Raw genomic sequence first — 27,055 nt, 5'->3', positions numbered from 1 at the left:
CAGATCTCAGGTTCCCACAGCTCCCTCCATGCTCACCAATGCTGGATAGTTTTGTGTGCGTCCCCTCCATAAATTATTTTCAATGCCAATTTCACCTAAGCTGAGCTGCAGAGCTCCCTGAAGCTGTCAGTCAGGTATGGAGAACCCAGTGCAGCTTCCCTCTATCTAGAGACAAGAGATGCACACGCGCATTCACACCACACTACTTGCTCAGCACAGCCCACTGAACTCAACATGAACCCCAGACCCAGCAGTAACCCATGATATTTATGGAGTGAACAACTTCCTGTGAAGGATGTGGAAGAATAATATGGCTCCTGGAGAGCCCTTGCCCTTCCTCGCATTCACTTTTATCTCACGCATGTGATCCTACAATCATTTCACTTAGCTGGGACTGGAAGAGCAGGGTCATATCCTGCCTGCTTTTTCCTCTATAGGAAAGGACAGGAGAAATGCTGTTGCCTTCCTTCCCGAGTTCTGTGGTTCTCTAAGAAAAGGGCAAGCATAAGGTACCTAGGAAGTGTTATTACTACCTTGTACCTGGTCCCTGTAGTCATCTGAAGAGAGAATCTGACAGACAAGAAACACGGGGATGGATGATTGCTGGCTGCTCTGGCCGTAGCTCTGCTGATGCTCTCTGAAACCCAGAGGTTCCTGTTGAGCTCTTACCTGGGGCAGAACAACCCAGGATAGCCCAAAACTGGGAGCCCCTGTCTTCAAAAGCTGTGCAAGGCATGGGTGTCCAGAAGGCCCAGATACGGATGTGTTTCTTTCTTGGGAAATAGAAGGGGCCTGGTTCTGATCTTGTGTTTAGGAGAAAACTGACTTGTGCAGAGCTGGAGAGAGAACAGAGCCATTCTTGTTCGGTAGCTTTGCTCTGCTATGAGCTGAGGGGGATGTTGCTGGAAAGTGCAAAATCCACACTCAGAAAGGAATGCAACCACAACCAAACACAGCTACAACCCTTGCGATGAGGTGGGAATGGCCGTGGCCCAGCCTCACTGAGCAGCCTCAGCTGGGAGACTCCAGCAACAAAACGATCTCGAGGTGCCTTGAGATGCCGCTTTCTGCCTTCCAGCTCTCAGCCAGCTTCCTTGCCAAGCTCACTGTGATGTCCCACATCGCTGCCTCCCTGCTGTGCCACTCACCTTCCTTAGCAGCAACCACAGGGCACGACTTCAGCGGGTGACTCCAGGAGGGAAGACCCCAGACCCCTTCCCACTGCCTCCTTCTCACCCCTGCTGTGCCCCATCACCTGGGAGTCCCAGCACAGACCAAGAACCGTCCCTTCTGTCTGGTAGGTCACTGTGTTGGAGGACTTGGAACAAGCAACAGTTCCTCTGCAGGGAAGGGGTAAGAAGGTCTGCTCTATTTCTCCTTCTCAATGAGCTGCAAAGAGCTTCCGAGCTGTCCAATTAAAACAAGTCTCTGACAAAAATAGGATGAGAGGGAGCTACTTTAAAAACAAAACAATCCTGCACAGCCCTTCCCTTCTCAGGGGCTCCTATGGAAGTGCCAGCTTTAGATCTGCTTTGGGTATTTCTTTCACTGGAAGCCACAGCAGGCAGTGACCTGGCGCTGGCTGGGAGAACATGGCAGTGAGTGAGAGCAGGCTTGCAGGCACCATCACGTCTCCCCTAAAGGCTGATTTTGCTGCAGCCCAAAGAGCAGAAATAAGATTCTGAGTGTGGGAAAGAGCAGAGCAGATGTTGGCACACACAGCACCAGCAGCCAGCCAAGCCCGTGGGAGGCCGTGCAGCAAACATCACTTCAGGCCCTGAGACTCCAAAACAGGGAGGATGGGTTCCTGAGCTCACAGGTCTGAGTCCAGCTCCAGGTCCCTGCAACCTGGACCAGCTCTGTGGTCATGGGAGCCCCTCATCAGGGAGGGCTCTGCTGCTGCTTGCTGCTGTCCCAGCTTCACTCCTCGCGGCTCGGTGTGAAGACCAGCTGCTGATGGAAAGGCACGCAAGCAGTCGCTGCACTGAGCAGGCAGGAAGTTTCAGTGGTGATTCAGGACTTGAGAAGCCTCGCTGATCGCAGCAGTGCTGCTTTAAAGGCTCTTCTCTGTCTCATAACACAGCTGACGTGAAGCATAAAAAGGGTCTTAGGTCTTCATCATGAGCCTGGTTTGTTGGGGTTCCTCCTGACTCAGCCCTGCTTTGGCTCTTCAGATGAGATCCCATTGAAATACACCTAAGGCTTGCAATAATCCCACAAGCTCTTTGCCATAGGTGTTTTTGTAAAGTGAATACCCCAGTGCAAACGTGGGAGCTTGTCTTACTCCTGTTTCTCCACACTGGTGCAGGATAGCAGAACAGCCATAAGCTGGTGCGTTATACTGAGCAGAATTGGAGAAGCTGGAAATAATGGTGTTTGTTTCCTTTGTTCAGGGCAGGACAAGCAGGGCTGGAGGGAGAAACCTCACTGCTCCAGGGGGTCTGCAAAGGGAGAGTGCATTTCACTGCTTTAGCAGGAAGGCAATGGGATGGAGGAGCCTGTGGAGCTGGTTGGTTGTTTCCCTGCATAGCACACCAGGAGCACATGGAGCTCCAACAGTTAATGCCAGAGTTGGGAGCATTTCTGTGGTTTTTGGAGGTGAGGAGTGCCAAGTGACCAAGAGCTGCCCTGGCAGGAGGGCTCCTTTTCCTTACCTCCCTGAGACACAGCCAGGCTCCTCACTTTTCATTCTTGCTATCCCCTTTTTTTGAGGTCGGGGCACCTCAGGCTCAAAGTCGCAATCACTGTAGAATCCCCCCAGATTGTTTTTTATTAACAAAGCCTTTTGACCTAAACAGATTGGCCTATCTCTGCCAGGAAGGCATTACTTTCCAGTCTAATGCACAAGGGAGAACATTGTGAAATGACTGCATAAAGAGGCATTAAAGTAGAGATGATTCGGGGCTATTTGCCTGGTACAGAAATGGAACCATCCACAGCTCGCTCTCTTACCTACCTGTGACTGTCCTCAGGATCAGACTGGAAAAACAAGGGGAGCTCATTCACCTACAGCCTGCTTTCAGTGCCATCTCCGTGCCTCTCTGATCCCAGAATGACGTCGCACTTCTGGGGGTGAAGCGATTTAAACTGTAGAGAAGAAAATCACCAGTTCTGATTATTTCCCTTGGGAGACCAGGATGAGCAGCTTCCAAAATGATGTATGGGAAATCCAAGGAAGATGGGGATGGACAACGTTCCACTGGATGGGAGACGCACCTTTTGGGTGCAAAAGATGAAAGCAGCCTGCTGTGACTGCAGTGCTTCTTGTGAAGCAGAATCGTAGAGGAGAGCAAGATTTCACACAGATTGGGATGAAACAGGGCTGTTCACACACCAGGCAAAGCTGAGATGGAGAGTTTTAGGACTGGCACTCATGGATTCCTTTTGTTAAAGTAATACCTTGGTCCTTGAACCTACATACTGATCCCTAGTGCTGAACAAGCCAGCCTGAACCACAACAAAAAGAGCACCACAGCGACAGACTGAAGTCCTGAATGAAAATGAAAAGTTCCCTGTGAGGATCAGCTCCATAAAGGACCGAGTGCTTCTCAGAGGCGTTCAGCAAAAAGCCTTCTGGATCGAGAAGCTCCCTTACACGAACCTTCCCAACTCCACCTTAAATCCACCCCCACAGATTGAAGCCCTGAAGGTTTCCTTCAGGGTAATGAAGCATGCAGCGAGTTAAGAAGTGGAACAAATCTGAGGAGGTGCCCATTTCACAGGTGGGTGCAGCTTGCTGCTTCCTCCCGGGGCCTTTTCCTCCTGCATCTCCCTGCACACCACGTGCCCCAGCATTCCTGCCCATGGCTCACAGCAGTGGCTCACAGCCGTACCCACGTTTCTCAGGCAGCTCAGACCTCAGGGCTTATTGCATTACCGATTGCACAGCTGTCTGCAGGCTGTTGCAACAGCCCAGGTGCCCCTGGAGGCGTGGAAATCGCTCTCAGCTCTGCATTGCCCACGAGGTCTGCTTATAATTGGAGAGCCATTAAGTGGGATGCTGGGCCCAGGGCACAGACTTCTGCCTCCTGTACCAGCTGAAGAGCTGTCCTCTGCTCACAGTGTGTGTTCCATTCCTTCTGTATCTGGGATCCTTCAAGAGAACAGTGGCAGTGTTTGGGAAGGTTGAGGCTGTGCCACGTTTTTGCTGCTGCCTGCCAGTAGCAGAGCAAACAAGCAGGGCACAGGAGTGTTTATTGCAGGATCTTCTTCCCTAGGTGAGCAAAACCCTCCTGCCTGCCCCTCATCCCTGCAGTGAGTGGATGGAGCTACACGTTAAGCACTGTCTTTTAGAAAGGGCACAAATAAAACGCTGTCATCAGCCCCATTTGGTTTGGGATGCAGCTGTGCTTTATGTCCTTGCTGCGTGAGCAGAGGTGTCTGGTGCTTTATCCCTGCCTCATTTACGAGCTGAAGGAGAATGCCTTGTGAAACGTGAATGGTGAATTTTAGGCAGTGACACAGTTTAAGGTGCCAAGCTTTCCAAAAAGGGAACAAACTTTTGTGTATCCAGCCAGGCTGCCCTCAGTTCTAACTGCTCCAGGGCAAGAGGTCTGTGCCACCTCCATCAAATCTGTGTATGAGGCAGAATCCTCAGCTGTGCCATTACAGGTGGCTGCTGTGAAGATTGTGAGATCCCTCATTTTAGGTAGGAGGAATCTGGAGAGGTTTACACTGTGTTAATGCTTTCCAGCTCCCAGTCCCAAGAAGCTTTCCATGTGCTAATTAATTAAGAGTCGGGTCAGTCTGTCTTCAGCCATGGACAAGCAGCAGCACAGGCTGGTGTTGGGACTGGAGCACGATGCAGGGCTTGGCTGCTAATTGGCATTCCCTGTGCATGGAGGTGAGGAGGGAGGCTTACAGCACACACTGCTGCACAGTCCCTGTCATTTTCTTCATCTCCCATCCAACATCCCAGCACACGCTGTGTGGACCTTACAGCACATCCTGCAGCTGTTCCTTCCTCCTGCTTTATGATGGCCCTAAGTGGCCCAGTATGAAGACCTTTGGGCACTTCTACACCCATTCCTAACCCAGAGGCATGGCTCTGTGTGCTGACGCTGCTCCCTGCAGAGCAGAGCATCGCTGCCCAACTTGCTCCATCCCACCAGCTCACAGTGCCCTCTGCTGCACTCCTTCCCTTCTTCCCAGTAGTAAAAAGTCACTCCCTGAGACAGGAGTGTGTGCTGTCCTGCATCAGTCCTGGGGCGCAGATCAAGTGCAGGCAGGAACTGCTATCCTTTCCAATAACCTTCACCCTGCAGCTTTTCGTTGCTCTGTAAAACAAACAGCTCCTCACTGCAGGAGTGCAGACGTCAGTCTTTGTATCTGTGCTTCTTCAAGTCCTCGGCTCCTGCAGCCAAAAAGGAATGGATGTAAGCAGGGAAAGCCGACCCAGGCTTCATACTTTTGGTGTTAGAGGGAAGAATTAAAAACTAATAATCTTGCTTTGGCTGGGATTTGATTTCCCCACGCGGAACAAAACCAACCTGCAGGCTCGCAGCTGCCAGGGCCACAGGAATCTGTTCGCCTTGCCCGGAATCTGGGCATTCCTCTTGCACCCATCTGGGGCTGCTCTGCACGTTGTCACTCAAGGGCAGGCACGCCCCCTCCGAGAGGCTATTTAAGGAGAAGCTGATGAGCAACTTTCTCCGAAGAGAGACGAGCAATCCCGAAGAAGAAGGCAGTGCGTGGGTCAGCGGGCTGAGTGCCTCCCTTCCCTCACTCGGGATGTCTGGCAGCACAGGGACAGCTGCCCACACTCTGCTTCTTCTGCTCCTTGCCCCTGCCTGGGTATGTATGTATGTACTGCTGATTGCTCTCCGTGTGCTGCAGCTTCTTGCTTCGGTGCATGCGATGCTTTGGGGATGTCTGTCCACCACCGCCTGCCTGGAGCAGTGGGAATGCAGGCAGAGCCCTGTGCACACAGAGCTGCGCTGTGCAGAATGCCTGAGGGTAGCAGAGCTCACTTTGCTGAGCTAAGAGCCAGCCCTGCTTTGGAAGAGGATCAAGAGGTGACATCGCTGGGTTTGCGGCACTGCGAGGACTGGGTCTCACAGCCCACATCATTACCATCATCATCCTCGTGCCCCGAAAATCCACTTGCTCCTGGAGTAGTGACCTGAGGAGGAAGTCGAACCACAGCCCCTGCAGGGCTCTGGGTCTGTTCTGTGTCCAAGAGCACGCACAGAGCAGCTGGTTCTGCTTGGGACGTTTGTGTGCAACACAGCGCTGGTATGAGAGGAAACCCTGCTGCATAATTAATGTGCTTGTTAGCATGCGATCTAATTGCGGTGTCTTTTGGGTCGGTGAAGAAGTTGGGTTGGCTGCTTTGAGTGCCTGTTTGTGTTAATAGGTGCAATAAGCTTCTGATCAGGTTCCATTGCTGCTGGCAGCGCTCACAAGCGTGCTCTGTCCCCCTTCCTGCTGAGCACAGTGCCCTGTGCACCCGGCTGAGATCTGAGGGTTATTTCTGGGCTTTGGAGTGGTTGCTGTTCCTTTCCCTGCCTCAGCATTGGTGCTATCATAGCCATCCTACAAACGATGGCAAACCCTGTCGCTGTGCTGCTCCGTAGTGACCAGGGATGTCATCTTTGTCCTCAAACCTGCTGCCTGGGCAATGGCACTTTGGATGCTCGATGCACACAGCACAGCACCGCAGCTGGCACTGCTGCACCTCGGCCATGCAGGGTGTGCTCAGCTCTGCTGCTCTTTGGGACAAGCTGTGAGGCAGAGCTGCAGCTGTTGGATGGTGCCCCAAGCGCTGCGATGGGAGGAGAGCAGGAATTACCCACAGTAATTGGCTGTTTGCAGTGTGGGAATAGCCGTGTTCTGACTGCTTCATCTTCTGCCAGTCTTGGAGCGTGGAACAGAACCAATTCTGTGCTTACTGAATTAACCCCTGGCTCCCAAAGCAAACAGCCACCCCAGCTCCCAGGCACTCCTTCCCCAGCTCTTTGAGTGCAGGGCTGAGCCCAAGCCTATTGTAAAGGCACTGCCATGCTGGCTCCCTACACTGCAAACTGACCGGGAGCTGCAGAGCTGCTGCAATGCGAGCCCATGTCCCATCCTTACACCTTCAGAGGGTGCAGAGGGAGAGGTTTTGGGTGCATGCAAAGCAGGGAGCACATCTTGCCTCTTTCCCCAGCTCAATGGGAGCTGCCAGCAGAGCTAGGCAGGAGCAGGGAGCATCAGCATGCCAGGTTTGGGCTCTCACTTCCCCAGATCTTCACCTCACTCTGTTATGCTGGTTCTGCTGCTCCTGAAGTTCACAGCAATTCACTCTTAGTGGAAAGAAGAACAAAGCTGTAGTGAATCTGTAGTTGGGATCAGTGATGTTAAAAGGGTGATTTTAAGGACAGACCCTTCAGCAGAGGGGAAGCAAGTGCTGGGCCTATGCAGAACCCCTCTGCAGCTGGGTCCATGGGAGGAAATGCTGCCTTTGTGTTATTAATGGTTGGTAGGGGAGATTTTAATGTGAGTAAGGAGCAGGAGATACAAAAAGCCACGAGTGACTTTGCCTGGCAAAGCAGCAGCCAGGAGACTCAGCACAAATTGGGCCAGGAGGACTGGGTGGGAGAAGGAGCTGGCAGATGGGAAAACCTCTAAAAGATGAGAAGATCACTGCAAACGTGGAAGAGCTGGGGCTTTTGCACATGGATGAGGGAAATGAGTCCGGGGTCTGAGCCTGGCTGTTGTGCTGACAGCAGCTGGATGCATTCTGAGGTGAGTTCTTAAGGAAACAAACAGCACCAACAGTGATTCATGATGGCAAGAAGGAAAACTCAGCTGGCTTTAATTCCCTTGGGTTCTCTGTTGTGCAGAAAGAGGTTGTTTTGGTTTGGTTTGCAGTAGGAGAGATATTTTGGGTGTTTCTTTATATGGCCTGTGGCTGATGCTGTGCTGGAAAAAGCTGTTTGTCATCGTTTCTTTCAGTGCAGCTGAACACAGGCCCTGTGCTAGGAATGCTTTGCCCCTTCTACCATCTCATCCCCCCCATCCACTCATCCATGGTTAAATAACATCTCATGCACGGAAACCAGCAGGACATCGCTGCTGCATTGTCACTGTATTTAATGCTTTACTGCCATTACTGGTAATGAGCAGAGCATCCAAGGAAGCTGTTCACAGGCAGGGCAGTGGGACATAAAGCCATGCTGAGTTCCAGCTGGAGCTCACCAGGTGCCCAGGGTGGCACAGCTCTGTGAAAAGGGGAGGGCAGAGCTGGCCCCTATGGGCAGAACAGGGGCAGCTCCTCAGCCACAGCACTGCTGGCTTTGGCTGCATCCCATGTGTGTGCCCTGCTGCTTTCTTCCCTGGCAGGGGTCTAACGATGCTTTCTTGCAAGCAGTGCTGCGAATCGCTTGCTGCTCGTGATTGCTGTGTTGTTGCCTCCAGAGGGGAGGCTGAGCTGTGTGTGGGGCTCCAGGCTGCTGCCTGTGCTGTCGGTTCTTCGCCTTCTTCCTCTGAGCTCCAGCTGTGTTTATGCAGAAGACAAACCTGGTGCTGGGAGCTGCGTGCGCGGAGCTGTGTGCAGGCGGGGGACGAAGCTCCGTCCCATCTGTTGGCTGTGCAGACGACGGGATGCCCCGAACCAGGCGGATGTTTTCATTCCTCTGGCTGCACTGTGGCACACTCAGTTTCTCTGTGGCTTCTCTGCCCTGCAGGTAGGAGCCCAGGGCTGCACGTACCCGTGTCAGTGTCCTTCCCAGCCCCTGCAGTGTCCTGCTGGCACCAGCCACGTGTTGGACGCCTGCGGCTGCTGCAAGGTGTGCGCCAGGCAGCTGGGTGAGCTGTGCTCCCTGCAGAAACCCTGTGACCACCACAAGGGACTCTACTGTGACTTCTCCAACATCCACAGAGGCAGCGGGATCTGCTTAGGTGAGAGAGCCATGCCTTCTGTCCCTGCGTGCTTTTCTCTTTGTGCCTGCGATGCGGGTGGGAATGCCTGCAGCCCTGCAGGGGAAATATTCACTTCACTGAGAAGCGCTGCTGCACGCAGAGCCTCACCCAACCCTCACTGCCTTGTGCTGGAATTTGGCATTTTGTGCTCCACTGCTTCCCCGCAGGAGGCACGGCGTAATTCTGGCTTTAGCACATGGGTGCAAACAGATGAGCCAATAGTCTGTGTATGCACAGGGCATGAGAGCTGCTGAGCCAGGTAAATGCAAACGCAGACCTGTCCTCTCTCAGTTAGAGCTGGTGCTGCTTTCCAACCTGAATTGAATGGATTGAACACGTAGAAGGTGTTTTCTTCACTCTTTTGAGACACTGTGATAAATTCTCGGCTTAATTTTCCTCCCCTTGGTCGCAGAATCACACAGAATCACAGAACGGCCTGGGTTGGAAGGGACCCCAAGGATGGTGAATCTCCAACCCCCTGCCAACAGGGCCACCAACCTCCGCATTCAATACCAGCCCAGGCTGCCCAGGGCCCCATCCAACCTGGCCTTGAACACCTCCAGGGATGGACGGGGCAATCATCATCTTGAGAACACACAGCAGCCTCCCAGTGCTTTCTGTAGGCACTCATGCTGCTGAGTGATGCTAAATGGGGTCAGTGATACGATAATGTCCAGGGGGTGTAAGATGCATACTGCCCAATTAAGGCTGGAAATGAGATGTTTATAGCAGTAAAATCATTTGGATTGAGGGTAATGAAGTCATTAGGATAGTTTACGTGGGAATGTGGAGAAGTCTCTGTCTCAAAGACTTTATATGAATACTGGACATCTTCCTAAAAGAAAATGCTCTGTAATCACTGTGAGGTGTGGATTTGCAGCACAGATTTTGGAGTGACGGTCCCAGCTCTCTGCTGTGTAGGAAATCAGGCCCATGGTCTGAAGGCCACAGCTCTCCTTCCTGCCTTTAAGTGAGAAGTTGAGATTGTCATGGCGAAAATGGCAGCTGAATGTGGAGCAGAACGTCTCCCAGAATATGAGGGTCTGGGATACGATGTCCTCAGGTGGTGCTTCTGTCCCATCCATTCTGCTGGGAGGTGGGGAATTCCAGAAGTGTTGTGGGTACCCGGATAGGAAGGATGTGATGGGAGCAGGAAGAGCAGAGAGGTGCAAAACTATTTCAGACTGAAATGCTTCAGCCATTTCTCAGTGAAAGCATTCACAAAATGGGCTTTGCCTGTGAAACAGGGGAAAAAAATGGGCTGGTACAAATGTAAGAACGTGTGAGTGCCGTTAACGCTGTTGCTATGGGTTAAATGTTGCTGCCTTTCCTTTTTTGCACCTTTAATTTTGATCGGGAAGGAGTGAAAAGCTCGGAGGAGGCCTGGAGATGAGAGACACAGAGATCAGAGCAAACAAAGAGCTGGAAACGCTGCGGCAGGAAGGAAGATGGTCATCAGAGGGGATGATCACAGCAGAGCCCCGAAGGTCATAAACTCAGCGCATTGTTTTCCTTTTGTAGCCCACCTGGAGACGTGTGGGGAAGCAGCTGCTCTTAGGAGAACGTTGCCTTTTGGTCTCTTAAGAACAGCCAGGAGCAGAGCTCTGTGCAGGACGGGACCTTAGAGCATCGCTGCTGCTCCCACACCTCCTTCTCCTCCTTCCTCAGCTCGCGAGGGTGCAACGTGTGACCTGCTGGGCAAGGTGTATCACAACGGGGAGAGCTTCCAGCCCAGCTGCAAGCTGCAGTGCATCTGCCTGGATGGGGCCATTGGCTGCATCCCGCTGTGCTCAGCCGACCTGCGCCTGCCGTCCCCTGACTGCCCCCACCCACGGAGGGTGAAGATCCACAACAAGTGCTGTGAGGAGTGGGTCTGTGAGGAGGGCGGCCAGGAGGAGCGCTTAGAAACTGTCATGGCAGGTGAGAGATGGGCGGACGGAGCGGTTTGCTGGGGGATGGAGCAGACCCTGACTGCCTGCGGTCGCTTCATTTACAGCTGGTGGCTCTCGCTTGGTGCAGGGGGATGAACTGTGTCCTGCTCAGCATCCTGCGGGGGTGTTGGGTGTTTGCTGGGGCTGGGTGGCCACTGCGGCACCCTCGTGTGAGTTCCTTGCAGGCATCAGGACAGCAGAAGCAAAGCCAGGTCTCAGAGCAGCCTGTAAGAGCTGAAATCGAACCGTCAGAATTACAGAACAGTTTATAGAATTACAAAGATCACAGAAGCGTGGAACCACAGAATGGTTGGGTTGGAAGGGACCTTAAAGACCCCCCAGCTTTGCCTCCCACTGGATCGAGCTGCCCAAGGCCCCATGGGGTACCTGACCTTCGTGTCTCTTCCTCTCGGCTCAGTTTTCAGGGAGGATCCCAAGCCAGAGATGAACAACCTGCAGGAGAACTGCTTGGTGCAGACCACCGAGTGGAGTGCGTGCTCCAAGAGCTGCGGCATGGGCATCTCTGCCCGGGTCACCAACAACAACCCCCAGTGCCACCTGGAAAAGGAGACGCGGCTCTGCATGGTGCGGCCCTGTGACTTCCCCTGGGAGAAAGCCAAGGTAGGGCTCGGCGGAGGGGTGCTTGTATTTAAGGGCTTAGGATTTGCTCTGTGCCTCCAGTCTCTCTCTGTGCCTTCCTGCACAGCGGTGGTTCAGATTGAATATTAGGAAATATTTGTTCTCTGGAAGCGTGGGGGTGCAGTGGCAAGGAACTGCTGGGGTCACCGTCCCTGGAGGTGTTCCAGAACCATGGAGATGTGGCACTGAGGGTTTAGTGGGCATGGTGGGGTGGGTTGGGGTTGGACTTGGTGATCCTAGAGGTCCTTTGCAACCTCAGTGATTCCACGGACGATGCACAGCCCAGGTGAGCTTTGGTCTGACTGTCACATTCTTGTTGACCTGTTTGCTGCTGTTCTCTCCCTAGAAGGGAAAGAAGTGTGTGCGCGCCCCAAAGCCCCGCCAGCGTCTCCTCTTCGAGTTTTCAGGCTGCAGCAGCACCCGTTCCTACAGGCCCAAGTTCTGTGGCAGCTGTGCGGACGGGCGCTGCTGCACCCCATACATCACCAGCACTGCTGAGGTGGAATTCCGCTGCCCCGAGGGGGATTCCTTCCATAGGAAGATGATGTTCATCAAGGCGTGCTCCTGCCACTATGACTGCCCCCGGGACAACGACATCTTCCTGGCCACCTACCATAGGAGGATGATTGGGGACCACGTCAAAACAGACAGGCAGTAGCTCTCTGTGTGCCAGACCCACAGGACAGGGTGAAACGAGGGCTCTGCAATGTTCTCATGGCTGCACTCCGGGGCATCGCCGCCTCTCCCTGCTCTGTGAGGGGCTTCGTTCTTCACCACGGCGCCGTTCGCCTCCTATGGTCCTGGTGGCCTTGTTAATAACAGCGGATGAGGGATCAGCCCCATCTGGCTGACAGCACACATCTGTGCAGAGCTCAGCAGAGGAGCTGGGAGCAAGCTTGAGCAGCCACCTTAATCTGTTCTCCCATAGACTGGCTGGGAGAGTGGACTAAAGCCATTTGGCTCCAGCCTGGCTCCAGAGGGAGCGCAGTGGGCACAGCACCCTGTGCCATTCAGCTGCCACACTGTGCAGCCAGAGAATGGGACAGGGGAAGCTCAGGAGGTCAGAGCCAGCTGGCATTCCCAGCCCATGGCCAGCAGCACGGGGCTCTGATGTGTGCTGCTGCAAAGCGGCTCAGGGAGGAAAGTGCTGAGGCCCCACGCTGAGGTCCCACTGAACCTTTTAATTATGTTTGGTTAATTAGATTCAGCAGGTCAGCAAAAGCTCCCCTCATCCCCATGCCCACCCTTCGCCCTGCCTCATGCTTTCCAACAGCAGCTCTTTGCTCCTGGAGACGCCAGGATGCCCTGTTCTCTGCGCAGCTGAAGGCTGTCTTTTCTTTTTACGGTTAAATTCCTTTTAGCCTCGTTGTGCAGTGAGGATGGCAGCAAAGCCAGAGGCACGAGGAGGCTGTGGGGTGTTATTGCAGGAGCACTGCTCTCCTTCAGAGCCTGAGAGGTTCTTTCAGAGAGGAGAAGACCCAGACAGGTGTAGTTTCCTCCTTCAGACCCAAGGAGCATTTCTGCAGTGGGGCATAGCAAGTCTCCTCACGGTGAAATGACCACGTCCTGCTGTCCCCTCTGCAGTCCCTTCAGAAGCAGCTCTGCAGGAGCTCTGGCTCATGTGCACACAGCGGGGTCAGGAGCTGGAGGAGTAAAGAACTCAAAGCTCCCCAAGGGGAGCAGATCTGCTCTGAAGTTGGGCAATGACAGGGAGCTGGGGTCCCCTGCCTGGGCTGTCCCATGGCACCGAGGATCCAGGACAGCCACTCGTGAGCCCACAAGCCAGCAGGGTTCTCAGCAGCCTCATGCATTTGCTTCTGCTGATTTCAGTAGAAACATGCAGGGAAAGGCCTGACTTCGTGCCTTCCACCCTCCCCACCCTCTCTTTATCCCCACTGCTGCAGCCCAGCAGGATTACGGGCCACGCTACAGTGCTGAGCCCTTCCCTGTCCCCACTCCCATTCCAAAGCAAAGCTGTGGGTCCGGGCCGATCCAAACCCACAGCAGCTGTTCTCCCTTTGCAGCCCTTGATGCATTCCTCCCCCCAGGCTGCAAAACACAGCCCCCATCTCAGCCCCCTCCTGCTCCCATCCTGTGACCCTTCAGCCTGCTGCGTATCATCAGTGCAAACTGAAATAATTGATGCGATGGTTTCTTTTAAAGGCATTTGTACAGGTTTTGTATCCTAACCCCACTCGGGGCGATTCCACCTTGTAGATTCTCCTCTTTGCCCTCCAGCTCAGTTCTGAGCTTTTTTTGTCTTCCGAGCATCAAACTCAGCTGAGGTTGCACTTCACACCAATAAATCTCTATATTTTTTACTGCCTTTGCAGGGCCGGCAGGGAGGGGTTTCCAAGGGCTCCCCGTCCCGCATTGGGGATTGGGGATCCCGTGGGCGCTTTGCAGCCCGGCAGCGCCGAACGCCCGCTTACCGACAAAGGCGGCAGCAGCTGTGCGATAACAGCGCGCAGCACGAGAGGCTCTGCGGCAGCTTAGCGGCTTACGCGGCCCTCACGCAAACAGCCGGGGGCCGTGGGGGGGGTGGGGAGGACCGGCACCGTCCCTCCCGTATCAGCGGCGGCCGCGTGTGCGGTTGCGATAGCCCTGGGTGTGTCCTTATCAGCGCCCGCAGCCCCACCGGCACCGCGGGGTCGTTTGGCAGCGCGGGGTCCGCCGTGCGTGGAGACGGACAGCACAGTGCGTGTATGGGGGTAAGGGGTCCCCGCTCCTTCTATGGCGCGGTGACGTCACGGAGCCAAAAGGCGCGACCCCGAACCCCGCGGGTAGATTTCCCGCCCGCCGCCTCGTGACGTCACGCCCCACCTGCCCGCCCCGCCCACTGCAGCGCCGCCGCCGGCCCCTCCCCCCCCGTAACGCCGTGCCGGTGGGCGTGGCCGGAGCGGAGTGGGCGTGGCCGGTGGCGCGGGGGCGGTGCGCGTGACGTCACAGGGGGCGGGGCCGGCGGCGCAGGTGGAAGCGGCGCGGAGCGACCCGGTGAGAGCGGCGCGTGCGGGTGGTCGCGGCGCGTGCTGCGGGGGGGGCGCGGGCGCTGCGGTCCTGGCTCCCGTTTGTTGCTGTTGCGGGGCTGCTGCGCGCTGCTGCTCGGCGGGTTCTCAGCTGCGGCGCTCGGAGCTGCCGCGCAGTTGGCCCCGTTCTCTGCTCGGGCCGCGGTGTCCGGGCTGCGGGTTGCCCGTTCCGGGCTCGCCGGGGTTCGCTGTTCCCATGCGGTGTATAGTGGGGGCTGCTCCTTGCCGTGTCCCCATCTCTCCCCAGTAGCTGTCCCAGAGGCGTTAGGGCATTGCTCGGCCCGCCGCTCTTCCCCTCCGTCGAAGTCGCTCCCCGTGCCCTCCCAGGCGGTTCCCGAAGGCAGCGGCACAGCCGCCTCCTCCCGTCGCTTCCCGGGCCGCGGTGCCGCTCGGCCCTCAATCCGCGCTGTTCCCGGCCCATCGTTCTCCCCTCGTTGCCGTCCGCTTTCTGCTGATATTGCAAAGGGGACCGAACGTCCCCAGCAGCCCTTCAGTCTCATCCCGTAATTCCCTGTCCGTCCCGGGCTGATCCCATCCGCTCCTCCAAACCGGGGGGTTCTGGTTCCCCGTGTCCCGGTGGGCTCTGAGCCAGAGTTGCAGGGGACGGTCGCTATCTTTAGGTCGGCGTTGCAGTGCAGGGCTGCGCCTTTGGCTCGGCGCGGAAGCTGCCGCCTCGCTGGGGATTGATTTACCCGAGGCTTTTGCTTGGGGAAAATGAACTAAGCGGGCGCTGGGAGGTGGGGGAGCAGCGGGGCCGGATGATGTGAGCAGTCAGAGGGCAGGGGATGTTCAGCAGCGCCTCAAACCTCAATTTCCCTGCAGCGAGGGGCTGCATCGAGGCAAGTGAGGTTTTTACTGGCTGCTCCCCGGAGCCTCCCCAGCCCTGCAGCTCTAATAACGGCACTGATGCATTCCGAGAGCCGGGCTCGGTGCTGCTGCCCTGCATGCCCTCCTTCTGCACGGTAATCGGGTTGGCCGTGGGAGTAACTTGCAACCGTGCCAGAGTTTCAGGTGTCACAGGATTGAGGTTCCCAGCGCTGCTTAATCCCGTAGCCTCTGCCCTACGCGTGCTGTGGGTCTGCAGCCCCTCCGTGCCCAGGTGGGGTTCGGATTGAGGTGTGCAGCCGCTCCCTGAGCCCGCTCAGATGCCTTCCCTGCTCAGCTCCGCAGTCCTTTGCATTTCACACTCAGAGTGGGGCATGATGGGAGCAGAGCGACAGCAAAAAGTTCCTCCGTTGGTTGAGCTGCGTCCTCAGGGCTGTGCTCGAGGTGTTCTCTGTGCTTTGCTTCGCCTCTCCTTTAAGAGCAGCTCCGGGCCTTGAGAGGCTTTGGCATCGCCGAGCTGCAAAGTGCCGCCTCATCTGCAGCGGCGGTGGAGCTGTCTGCAGTGCAGCATCACCTGGCCCCACTGCTGGGGGGTGGGTGAGAGGCAGCCGCCCTCTGGATGGAGTTGGAGCGTTCCTCGCCCGTGTGACAGAGGTTCTGCTCTTTGTTTGCAGCCGTACCCCCTGGTCCTGTTGGAGTGCAGCTCTGTGCTTTGGTGCAGGGCAGCGTTTTGGCTTCTTTCTTTGGGCTGCGGCAGCTGAAGGTTTGGGGTTGGCTCGTGTTTGGTGAGGCTGAGTCAGGCTGGTGCTGCAGCCAGGAGCAGCGCGGGGCCGTGGGGACGGACGGCTGCTCCGTGGCAGTCGGGGTGTTGCACCCGCCGACCATCAGGGCTGTCACCCCGAGCTGGGCTCTGTGGGGGCTGCACGAAGTGGGCTGTGTGCTTCTTTCCACTAGAGGCTGCTGATGAACAGAGGATCGGCGTTCCTTGGCTCTGCCCGAGCAACGGGGTCTGGAGTTCTGAGAGCTGCTCCGCACGCCTGCTCTCCTGCCGACCCGCGGTAACTCTCTGCATTTTGTTAGGTCTCAATTAGGATGCAGAGGGGCTCGGCTGTGTGCGCTGTGTTGGGACACCGATGGCAGCTCCCAGCCCTCTTCCCTGTGGCATTTTCCCAGCTGCTCGTGGCGGGTGCTGAATGTGCCCTGTGCTGTGCGCTGGAGGTGTGTGTGCAGCAAGAACTGCTCGCCCCTCCAGCAGCAAAGCTAGGGGTTGGTTACAGGCTGTAGGGAACAGCTCAGTGCATGGGAGGTGCCATCAGGCAGCAGGTAGGCTCTGCTTGGGGCAGCGGTTTGGTACCTGGTGCTGGGACAGGTTGGAATCCTGGAAAACCTCAAACCTTGGGAAGATGATTAATTGCTGAACAATTACGTGTGAAGTGCGAAGCGCTCTCTGCTGCGTGCTGGGAGCCATGGCGGAAGGTGCCTGGGAAGGAATTTGCACCCAACCTGCAGTGGTGGCTGCCAGCTGGCTCCAGCCCCATGCCACGATGGGCAGGGCAGTGGTTTACATAACACAGGGCTTGCAAAACAAGCTGGAAGGCCTGGAAAATCCTCCTGCTGTTGTCATTACTCCAAGTTGTTGAACTTCCTGGTTGGATCCATGGATCTAATTATTTTATTTGGGGGGGGACAGGGATTGCACTCTGCACGGTGAAAAGAAAAGGGTGTTTTATGGTGTTTAATCCATGCCTGCTCCTGAGATGAAACTGTTTTTGCTGTTCAGAAGAGGTTCTGAGCAGCTGCTCCCTGCTTTATGGGGCTCCTGGTCGATCCAATTAGTGTGGTTTGTCTGCAGCCCCTCCTGCTGCCCTTGGGGAAAAGCCTGGAGAATCAGGCATGTGTGCAGAGCACCAGGAGCAGCACGTGCACCATCTGGGCTCCCACTCCACGTGTGTGCCCAGGAGCACGGAGGGGCAGGTAGAAGAGGCTTTGTGTTGCCTAAGCTTCATGTGAGCCATTCAAAAGGCAGAGCTGTAAAACTGCCTCTCGTTTGTGGCTTTTGGGAGAAGAAGAGGTTTGGAAGGGAGCTTGGATTTGCAGTTGCTGGAGTTTTCTGCCTCCTCCTCAGTGTTTTGGAGGCAGCTGGGAAAACATGCCTGGAGGATGCTGAGCCTTGGGCTTCCTAGAATCACATCATCCAGTTCCAATGCCTGCCATTGGGGCTCACCATTTTAAGATCAAGCCCCAACTCTCCCCCTCTGAAGCATTTTAGGGAGCACGGCCCGTCCTTGCTCTTCCCTTTGCTCATCCTAAAGCCCTTTGCAAACACAAAGTCACTGACATCCTCTGCAGCATTCAATTAAATTAATGAATCCTATTAAAGTGTTCTCTGCTGCTGTTTGTAAATAGGTGACTAAGGAACTTGCATTTCCCTGCAGGTCCTGGGAAAGCCTTGCTGGAGGAGCAAGGAATGAAATCAGCACTTGGTGGTCTGCTGAGCATGTGCTGAGATTTGGCAGCCTGGTAAGCAGCACAACAGGGAGGATGCAGTGATGGTTTTACTGCTTGCCAGGCAGCACCAGCCTTTAAGGGCTTGGATTTCTGTGTCTTCCCTCCAGACATCCTCGTGGATGGGTTCAGCTGCTTGTTGGCATTTCAGAAGTTCAGGGCAGCTTCCTCCCTGCAGGAGGAGTTTGTGTTGAGCAGCTGAGCGCCCGTCCTGAGTCATCCCCATGAATCTGCACAAATTCAGATGCTGACTCTGAAAGCTGTCCCTTAAGAACACCGACTGGAGCCAGGCTGAAGCAGACATGGTTGCTGCATTGCCTGGCTCTGGCAGTTTGCACCTCCCTTCCCCTACAAACTCTGCTCCCTGGCCTTGTGTTGCTTGATATTGGGGCTGTGACTGCAGCTCAGCAAACCGTGGTGGTTGTATCCCAGTGCTGCTCTTCGTGCCACCTGGCAGCACTGGGCTGGATGAAGAAGCTCATTTGCACGGGGCTGTTAATTCTCTGTATGTTTTAATCTCCATGACCATCTGTGTTCTTGCCGGCGCTGGGGAGATGGAAGCTCGTGGGATTTATTCTAGGAGGTGAACACAGAGAGGACTGTTTATTCTGTGTCTGTTGAAAAGTGCCCCGGGTCAAAGCAGGACAGCCTCATTAGCTCTGGGAACGGCTCTCCCTGTGTCTTCAGGCGGGGCTCTGTGTGGCAGCAGCTGTCCTGTAAACAAGCAGGGGGCTTCGTGAATGCTTTCAAGCAAGGCTCTGTGCTGGGCTTGGCTGGTGCTGTGGGCTGGTTTGTGGAGAAGGCATGAGCTAAAGCACCTCTGGCCTTCCGTAGAGCCCAGCCCAGGCTGTCGGCCCTTGGGGTGTGATCAGCGCTCTGCCCTGCTGAGCAGCATGGGTGGAGCTCAGATTTGGGCTTTGGTGAGACCCTGCTCCCCTGGACAGAGGTGCTGCTATGGAGCACCGCACCCAGGACACCAATATTGGGGGGGGGCTGCAGTAGCTTCTCCAATGAGACTTGTGTAGGCTGCTGCTGCTGATGGAGGCTTCTTTGGAAGCAACACCTGAAGTCTTACCCTTCTTGGGTTCTCATGTTTGTGGGCTGGGGCTCTGCAGCTGCTTGCAAGGGCCTTGATTGGGATCAGGGTGGCCGGGGGCTGTGCAGGTCCATGAGAAATGCCCTCCCTGCAGGGCAGAATGGCCTGCGCTCATCCAACCCGGAGGGAGCTGTCTCTGCTCTGTAATTAAGCTCTGTTCTGCTCCTGTTCACCACACTAATGAGTGCTCCGTGGATGTGCTCTTTGCAGCCATGGTGCTCTGGGTCCCGTGTGTGGCTTGGAAGCTGGAGGTGCCTTTCCATGAGAGCTGTCTGCAAAGGGCAACTCCAAACCTCCAGCCATCTTTGTCCCATTGAAGTGAGCTGCGTGGGCTGGGAACCTTTGTCTTTAAAGGCTTTTCTTGGCTGTACTTTAACCGATTGTATCCTTGCATGCTTTGAATTGGTCTGCCAATGTGCACCCTGCCTCTTGCTTTCTTACATGGGGGCGACGCTCCCTGCTGTTCATTTAGGCCCTGGATTGCCCCCAAATGGTCCTTGGATGGAGGTGGTGTCCCAGCCTTCGGCTAAGGCTGCCTTGAAAGGAGAGCTCCTTGTGCCTGATGGCTGAGCTCTGACACCAGCAGATAGGAACCTTGAAATCAATCAGCACTGTACTGAAATTGCCCTGCTCCAGCTCTGAGGGCTCCTGAGCTCAGTGGAAATGACCGCACAGGGATGGTCAGCATGGTGTGGTGGGTGGGATGGACACATCCCAAAGGATGGGAACGAACCTGTGCCCATCCTCTGGTGCAGCTCAGTGTCCCACATGCGCTGCTGTGCGCTTGTGTCAGACCATACCCTGGGCTGAGGACCATTTGGGGGCATTTTGGGGCTCTGCCGTGTGCTCACTAGAGTACACTGCTGGCCTGGCTGTAGCTGAGAGACCCGTTGCTCTCTTGAATCTTTTCATTTAGTTAATGATCCTTTTGTTGAGAGGATTAGGGTTTAGAGGCCTCTGGCAGTGCGTTAATTAAATTAGGTCTATGGGTGTTTTGTTGAGTTTTTAAAGCCCACTAGAGGGCTCAGTTGAAGCCCTTTGGAATTGGGACTGGAGGCGTGCTGTGCCAAGTCCACCCCCCGCCTGATGAAACCTAAAAGAGAAGTTGGAAGTTATGCAAGGCCATAGGAGCAGGGGTTGAGCTCGCTGCTCCTCCAGCCCGGCTGTGCCAGGGGGCACCTGAGCCACGCAGGCAGCCCGCACTGCTGGAGCACGCTGAGCAGGGGGCGGCCGTCTCAGTGCCTTCTGCTTTATCAGCATTAGGTAACCAGCTGATTTATTTTTTTTTCCTTCCCCACTTGGTGTTTACATTTCTAAGAAGTGGCCCAACGTGCCGGGCCGGTTCCACCTGCTGTTCTGAGAAGAGCCAGATGCTGCAGTTCACTTACGCGAACTCTGCGGCGCCGATGGCGTGAAGTGCGAGCGTGAGCGCTTTGTGGCTGCAGGGATATTTGCAGCACGTGTGGGGCTCTTCTTGTGTGTCTGGGGCTGCTTACTGACCGGTGTCTCTTCTCTTTTCTCTCCTATGCACTGCCCTGTGATGGATCCTGGTGCCTGGCCTGCGTGTGCTGCCGTGCTGCCTCATCTCTGGGTAAGTGCTGCTTCAGGGAAAGCTGAAATGAACCCCTCGGGCTTTAATAATGAGCTGGCTTGTTTCTTTCATCTCAAACTCCGGAGTGCTGGTTGTTCAAATAAAGTGGAATTTAGCGTGTGTATTTGTGAATGTTTGAGATACTGAAAGGCATATTGTATAGCAACGTCCAGGCCAGGACTGTGAGCTGGAGTTGTTTGTGTGAGCTCCTGAGCTGACAGCATGTGAAGACTTGGAGGTTGAAATTTTCCCTGGTAGCAGCAAGCAGCTCTCCCTGTTTCTCCCCAAATTCCTCCCAGGAGCCGTTGGTTCTAAATCAGTGCTGTAGTTGTGTGAGAGCCTCCCTGAAGGCTGCAGCTGTGCTGGGTTCCCCGGGGTAGAAATGTAGCTGTGTGCAGCTTTGCAGGGAGCAGCCTGGGGCTCTTCTTGCAGGAAACGCACAGCGAGCTTGGAGAAGTGCACCAGGCACTGATGCTTCCAGCTTATGGCCATGGAGATCCTTCTTTGCGTGGGGGAAAACCCTCTCGGTGCAGTGGGTTCGTGTGGTGCCTCAGCAGAGGTTTCGTGGCAGAGGAAGGCTCTGGGAGCAGATGACTTTATTCTCCACTCAGCATTATTACACAGTGCCTCACGGGAGGGCTGGGGATGAATCAGACCCAAGTAAGAACCTGTTGTTCTTACACAGAACCGAGTGAAGTGCTATCTTTGGAAGCTGCATGACTGTCTCCTGTTCTGAATGAGTGGTTTTTGCTACTGAGTCTCTTAGAGAAGGATAATTAATTAACCAGAGAATCTGCCTTGATCAGAGGTGCCGAGCTGCCATCCAAACCCCAAGCAGTCATTTGAATGCAGGATAAAACCCTTCTGCACAAAAGGTTTAACTGTGAGAAATGCAGGCAGGCAGCGTGCTAGCCAGGGTTTGAAGAAAAATGTAAGCAAAATGCAGTGTATGTGTGTCAGTATTCCTGCTGCTTGGGGTTTTGCCCTGATGGCAGTTGAAACCTGGTGTTAATCTCAGTAAGCAAACAAGGCCAAGCGGTGCCTTGTTCACAGATAAAGGTTCAGTGGATCAGGGATAACCCTGACCTTTACCTCACAGAGAAATCAGGTGGCTCAGGTTGCCTTCCATCCATAAGCCTGGCTTTGCTGCGAGGTGAACACAAAATGCATGGGAGCAGTGGTAAGTCAGTGTCTTCTCCTGGCCTGATAATAGTGTTGGGCAGCAGTGCTGAGAGTACTGCCATCAGCTTCTGGAGGGAGATGTGCTGCAAAGAGCTGGAGGGCAGAAACAGAAAAATGTTGAGTTGCATGAGCAGCAAGAGGAGCCTTTGGCATTTGGGGTCGTGTTCTGGACCTTCAGATACGTTGCTGTCGTTTGAATCCCATCAGGAAATCTTTGGTGAGGTCAGGAGAGGTGTGTGCTGGCAGAAGAATGTTCAGGTTTGTTGTAGAGGTGTGTCCTGCTGCTGGCACTGGTGGTGCTGTGAGCTGGATGCCGTCACCTCAATGTTTACCTGCTCATGAAATCATTTCTCTCTTAATTGACTAAGCTATTTTTCTCCTAGAGAAGGTTGTTGCTGCATGGAGCTGTTGAGCAGCTGTTGTTTTGTAAACTTGGGCCTTCCTGTAATTTGTATTCCAAGTATAACTCAAAGAGGAAGAGCAAATGAGGTCTTTCACTTTTCTGCCTTCCAGTGAGATGTTCTGCTCCAAATCCCTCCTGGCAGTGAGGCAGCAGGGGATGCCTTCTGTTTGTCCCACCCCATCAGAAGAGGTGGTCAGAATGCAGTGCCAAGTTCTAGGGTTGGCTTTGCTAACTGCTTCCACTTCACTGCTTCGAAGGCAATGAAACACTTCTCATTGTAGTGTTTAAAATAGCAGCGCTGCCTTCTGAATTACCATCTAATTAAATGAAAGCAAATAAAAAACAACCCCAACAACAAGAAACCTCAAAGCATGTGAGCCTTCTGTATCCTTTGTTGCATAAGAAAAGCTGTTTTAGTTGACCTAAAAATCAACATTGCAATCCAGCCCTAACAGAGATGCTTTGCTCCAGCTCTGTGGGCAGCGTGCAGCAGTTGCTGCTGTTCTTGGAGAGCCATTCACGCAGTGGCAGCTGCGAGCCCCCTTCAAAGCAGTTATTCCCTTGAGATTTGCTTCCTTCCTACTTGATGGTTGCAGGAACCCTGCTGTGGAGGCAAATAATTAGAAATAAAAGATGGCAGCTTAACGATTATTAGCTCCTTTCTGATGCGGTGTGTGGTGGAAGCGGGACGCAGGGGTGAGATTTGGCTTCCGCAGCTCTTGCTGCATCTCCCACTCGAAAGGTTTGCTGTGTGCACTGTGTTGACTTGCAGCCGTGCCTTTGTGGACCCTCAGAATGTGCCACACAGCTGAGCTGCTTTGTTTGATTCAGTAACAAACCTTTTCTGCAGGGTGATTTTCGGCTGTTAGCTGTGGCGATGGCAGCAGTTGCAGCATTCTTCCTCACCCCTTCCCCTCCTGCTTTTTCATCCGTACCCACAGCTTTCCTCAGGCCTTCTGATTTCCCCTTTCCTCCTGACTCCAGTGTTTGGGTTCTGCCTATAATTCACAGCTGCTTCAGGTTTCCTTCCTAAAACGAGCAGGGAAATACACGACCTTAAAGAAAGCCTCAAAATGCTGTATTTTTAAAGATTCAGGGAAACTGGTGGCGATGTGATGCTACCCTCTGGGATTTTGCCCTATTGATATTAATCTTTTTGAAGCTGGTATCCATGACTGCCATTTTCAGAGGTTAATATACTGCATTTCAACCGAGCTTAGAAGTCTTTCTTTCTTTCTTTCTCTTTCATTTGTGATATGGAAATGTGCACCAATTAATCACTGCGCACCTGCAGAACTGCCTCTCTCAGCAGGCTCTGGCTATGCTGCATTAGGCTGTGGGATCATCTGGAGAGAGGACTCAGGGTGACAAATCTGATCCCGTTAGTAGCTTAAGACAAACCCTGCAAGGTCCAGGGAGGGAGGTGGGGGAGCAGCACTGAGCAGGGTGCTTCAGCTCTTATTTACAGAGAGATGAGGTGGGCTGTGCTCTGCTTACAAGCAGTATTTGCTCCATGGTGAATGTCTTTGGTTGCTCCGGGCAGGTATCCCCCTCTAATGTGCAGGTCCAGCTTCTGTGTGATGTTCTGTTGGTGAGAGCTCTTCTGAGCACCTGGCTGCAGCTTGCTGCTAGGCTGATGTTGCTCTTCCATAAACTCTGATCAAGGAATGGTTGCTTCTCTCTGTCTGCTGAACTCAAACGCTCAGAGCCAAGGGATGCTCTGCCCAGCTTGGGGGAGCAGCAGTGCGGAGTCAAATCTGTGCTTGAACAATCTGTTGTGAAAGCTTCGCCTTACCGTGGGATGAGAAGCTGCAGTGCAAACCACACCTTGCTGGTGTTGTTTAAACTGCCTCTCCTTGCTGCAGTTTGACTTCTCAACCGTGCAAGGAGTAAATCAGCCACTGACATTCTTTGTTTGTGGTCTGGCTCTTCTGTGTCCCTGCCTTAGAGCTGGTCCCTAGGTGGCACTAAGTGTTATTTTTAGGTTTATTTCAACAAAGGCTGCATAGCTGAGCGTGTCCCCTGCTGAAGTGACAGCTGTGTCCCTGGCCAAGCTGGCTGCTCGTGTTTGGTGTACAAGGCTGGCACAGGACTCCTGCTGCCCAAACACCAAGGTTTTTAGCAGCACCTCCTGGAATGATAAGTGATGGATAGGGAGCACGGGCACACTGTGAGCATGCTCCTCTATTTCTGGTCATGTCTTCTTTCCACAAAGGCTGATAGGGAATGAAAAAGTGGTAAATGCTTGAAATGAGGGAGAGCTCACAGCCTGATGGTCAGCGTCTCTTGTCTCTCGTGTGCTGGCTCTTCCCATGACAGCTCCACACCAACTGTCTTTTCCTGAGCACGCACTGGTTGTACTCACAGCACTGCTTGTAATCTGTGCCCTGGGGTTTCTAAGCACTTTCTAGCTCCTTTAAGTGCAGCCACTTGTATGCTTAATACTTCCTACTCAAACTTCACAGGGAAAAGTATTTCCCTCTCAGCGTAGAAACGCTCGCCATATGAAAACTCAATCCTGCAATCTTAAGCTGACCTCCTCTAATCTTTAAATGGGGCATCTTGGCAGAAACATGCTTTGCATGCTGTCTCTAAGCCCTGGAACAAAGCTGACTTTCCAGGGAGCTGTTCCCTGTGCTGGCACACAGCCTGGAGAGAGCCTATGCTCCTCTGCATCTATTTTATTCCTCCTCCTCCTTGGAGCTGGTCTGCTGTGTAGCAAAACACTGTATCAAATGAACATGGGCTTCCTTCAGATCAGTGATGGGGCTTAAAATCACTGGGTTCTGGGACTGGAATTCCTATGTGTAGAGGAAGCAGCCCAGCTTTCCCCTCTGCCCTCCCCATCTCCCCAGAAGGCACCCACATACACCAACCCAGTTCCAAAAATACAGAGTGGCTGGATTCTCATGCCCACAAGAAAGAACATGTGGTTTTAATTCTGCAACGATGGTCTTTAAATGGCACAATTCCTGTGGTTTGAAAAGAATAAAAAGAAAAGAAAAACGCTCCAATAGAGGATCACATAGAAAAGACCAGGAGAAGCAGCTTGGATTGAGCACAGCTTGGCACTTGCTGCCATGCTGCCAAGTGGATTCGCAATAGCAAAGTCGCTAAGGCTGTTTGACTATGGAGTGTGCTGTTTGGCCCTTAAATAACCTGCTCAGCAGTGAGTTGGTTGTTGGTTTTGGAGTGCTGTGGCAGGCTGGAGGAGGTTTATCTCTGCAGCAGTGTTTGGTACGGTGCTGGGTGAGCGTGGACGTCCCAGGCCTCCACCACTGTGCACGTGTGTTGCAGCAAAGTGATGCAGCGTTTGCTCTTTCTTTGCGATTCTGTGAATATTTCTTGATTTTGCAGTTTAGTCTGTTGGAGGAAAATTATTACAGGCTTTTTTTTTTTGGCTGTCTACCACTGAATCAAGATGTGAGCACTGGAGAAACTCAGCATTAGCTTAAGTGCCCCTTCCTCCGAGGTAGATCTTTTATCAGAGCTGTCTTTGCTCTCCGTCACTGTTTGTTTCACAGTAAAACCATGCTTGTGAAGTTGAAGGCAGATTTCCTTTATGCTTCATCCTGGCCCTCTGCTGTCGGCCAGCTCTGCACCGCTGATGGTGACACTGAATCTGGAAGAGGAGCCAAGGGCAGAGGGCCAGCACTGGCACAGCAAAGCCACCTGCTCTCCTCCCACCTTGTTTGCTCTGTGAAATGGCTGCTGCTGCCTTCGAGATGCTCTCCTGCTAGCAAAGTGGCACGGAAGCTGAACATGCCTACTGTGCATGCAATATGTACAGCATACATACCACCAGCTTGCTTAGAACAGTGGTTTATAAATGATCCAGTTGGCCAGCTTCCTTTCTTTGTTTTCCTATGGCTTGGAGCAATCCTGACTATGTTTCTTCATCCTAAATTCTCCTTGCTTTTGGGGAAGGAAGCACCAATGCCAGCACGCCACATCGTTCCTTTGTTTAGACTGGGAATTCCTTACTTAGAGAAGCTCCTTGGGGTATGGAGAGCTATGTGAAGTTTATTATTTGTGCTGATAATGCTCTGAACGCATTGTTCATCAGCAATGGCAAAGTGGGGGCTCTGCGTTAATGCACAAATCCTACCAGCAGGGCATTGGATCACCTTACAAAGGATATTTTTATGAAGAACTTACCTCAGCTGGAGTTAATCTGGTGCCGAGGAGCTCTTAAGATGCTGCAGGCGAACTTAGGGCTGTTTGCTGGTTGTGTGCCCATCGCACAGACACAGTTAGGGTGCTGGGCATCAGTCCTGGTCGGTTTGCACTGAGCAATGCTTGAGGATCAGAGCAGCCCTGCCTCAGAGTTCACACACAAATGCCTCGCGTGGATATAATTCCTTTCCTTAGTCCATATGCAGCGGCTGAATACCAAGAAATCCTGACTTATTAAAGTAATTCCCCATCTCTAAGGGGCTCCTAGAAGCGATTTAAACCAGGGGGGAGTTCTTTAAATATTTGCGATATTGGCACGAGCCAAAATGTTCTTATAGTGAAGAATGTATGAAATTTCCATTGCTTCCTCTGAGATTTCAGAGGTCAGTTTGGGGCTGTGGTGGAAGAAGCCAGCACTTCACAGCACACGTGTTGTCGGTGTTTTTGGTGTAACTCACGTTGCTTTAGGCAACAAAATGATTTTCAGAGCGCCTTTCCCCCCTCACCCCGGCTCTTCTCTCCGTCTCCCTGAGGTAACCCTCTCAGCTCTCTCCTTTAGATGCTGCTCCGCAATCTGGGTCACTGAGGAGGTGGCCGCTTGGGAAATACCGAGGCGAGAACGCCTTTCTGCCCCTTTTCTGCCGTCCCCCGTTGAGACGGAGCCCCTCCCGGCCGTGTGTGTGTGTGTGTGTGTGTGTGTGTGTGTGTGCGTGCAGCCCGGTCCCTGCGGGCCGTAACGCCGCGGGGCTGCGGGGGAACAGGGCGGGCAGCGGCTCGGCG

The 27,055-nt window shown here is 53.8% G+C and overlaps 2 protein-coding genes across 7 annotated transcripts in view; both read left to right on the top strand.

Moving 5' to 3' along the window:
• The first annotated feature begins 5,637 nt into the window (after positions 1 to 5,637).
• On the top strand, positions 5,638 to 13,691 carry LOC122187586 (CCN family member 2-like). Of its 2 annotated transcripts, none has more exons than XM_042885230.1 (5): positions 5,638 to 5,793; positions 8,667 to 8,880; positions 10,570 to 10,821; positions 11,251 to 11,453; positions 11,818 to 13,691. In XM_042885230.1, exons 1-5 carry the CDS (start codon positions 5,638 to 5,640, stop codon positions 12,127 to 12,129), a joined length of 1,137 nt encoding a protein of 378 aa, XP_042741164.1. In that variant the 3' UTR covers positions 12,130 to 13,691. The 2 variants fall into 2 exon arrangements, with proteins under 2 accessions (XP_042741164.1, XP_042741165.1); XM_042885231.1 differs by lacking the exon at positions 5,638 to 5,793 and adding an exon at positions 5,856 to 7,725.
• A 731-nt stretch (positions 13,692 to 14,422) lies between these two features.
• EPB41 (erythrocyte membrane protein band 4.1) overlaps positions 14,423 to 27,055 on the top strand; it is a 73,982-nt gene continuing 61,349 nt past the window's right edge. For 2 of the 5 annotated variants that reach the window (XM_042885213.1, XM_042885211.1), the window contains exon 1: positions 20,377 to 20,514. The gene's annotated coding sequence lies outside the window, so the exon portion shown is untranslated. Of the gene's footprint in view, positions 14,466 to 20,375; positions 20,515 to 27,055 lie in introns of those variants that run through there. The other 3 variants (XM_042885228.1, XM_042885215.1, XM_042885223.1) reach the window with 3 other exon arrangements.

This window comes from Lagopus leucura, unplaced genomic scaffold (genome assembly GCF_019238085.1).
Source record: "Lagopus leucura isolate 7727_CA_CO unplaced genomic scaffold, USGS_WTPT01 Super-Scaffold_100048, whole genome shotgun sequence".
Classification (NCBI taxonomy): Eukaryota; Metazoa; Chordata; class Aves; order Galliformes; family Phasianidae; genus Lagopus; species Lagopus leucura.
The sequence above is the reverse complement of the archived record's forward strand: the minus strand, read 5'-3'. Positions and strand labels throughout refer to the sequence as shown.

Coding starts and splice junctions, on each gene's coding strand:
- LOC122187586 (XM_042885230.1), top strand. CDS start 5,638: ATGAGCAACTTTCTCCGAAGAGAGACGAGCAATCCCGAAGAAGAAGGC. Junction 10,822..11,250: donor CTTAGAAACTGTCATGGCAG/GTGAGAGATGGG, acceptor CTCTCGGCTCAG/TTTTCAGGGAGGATCCCAAG. Junction 11,454..11,817: donor TCCCCTGGGAGAAAGCCAAG/GTAGGGCTCGGC, acceptor TTCTCTCCCTAG/AAGGGAAAGAAGTGTGTGCG.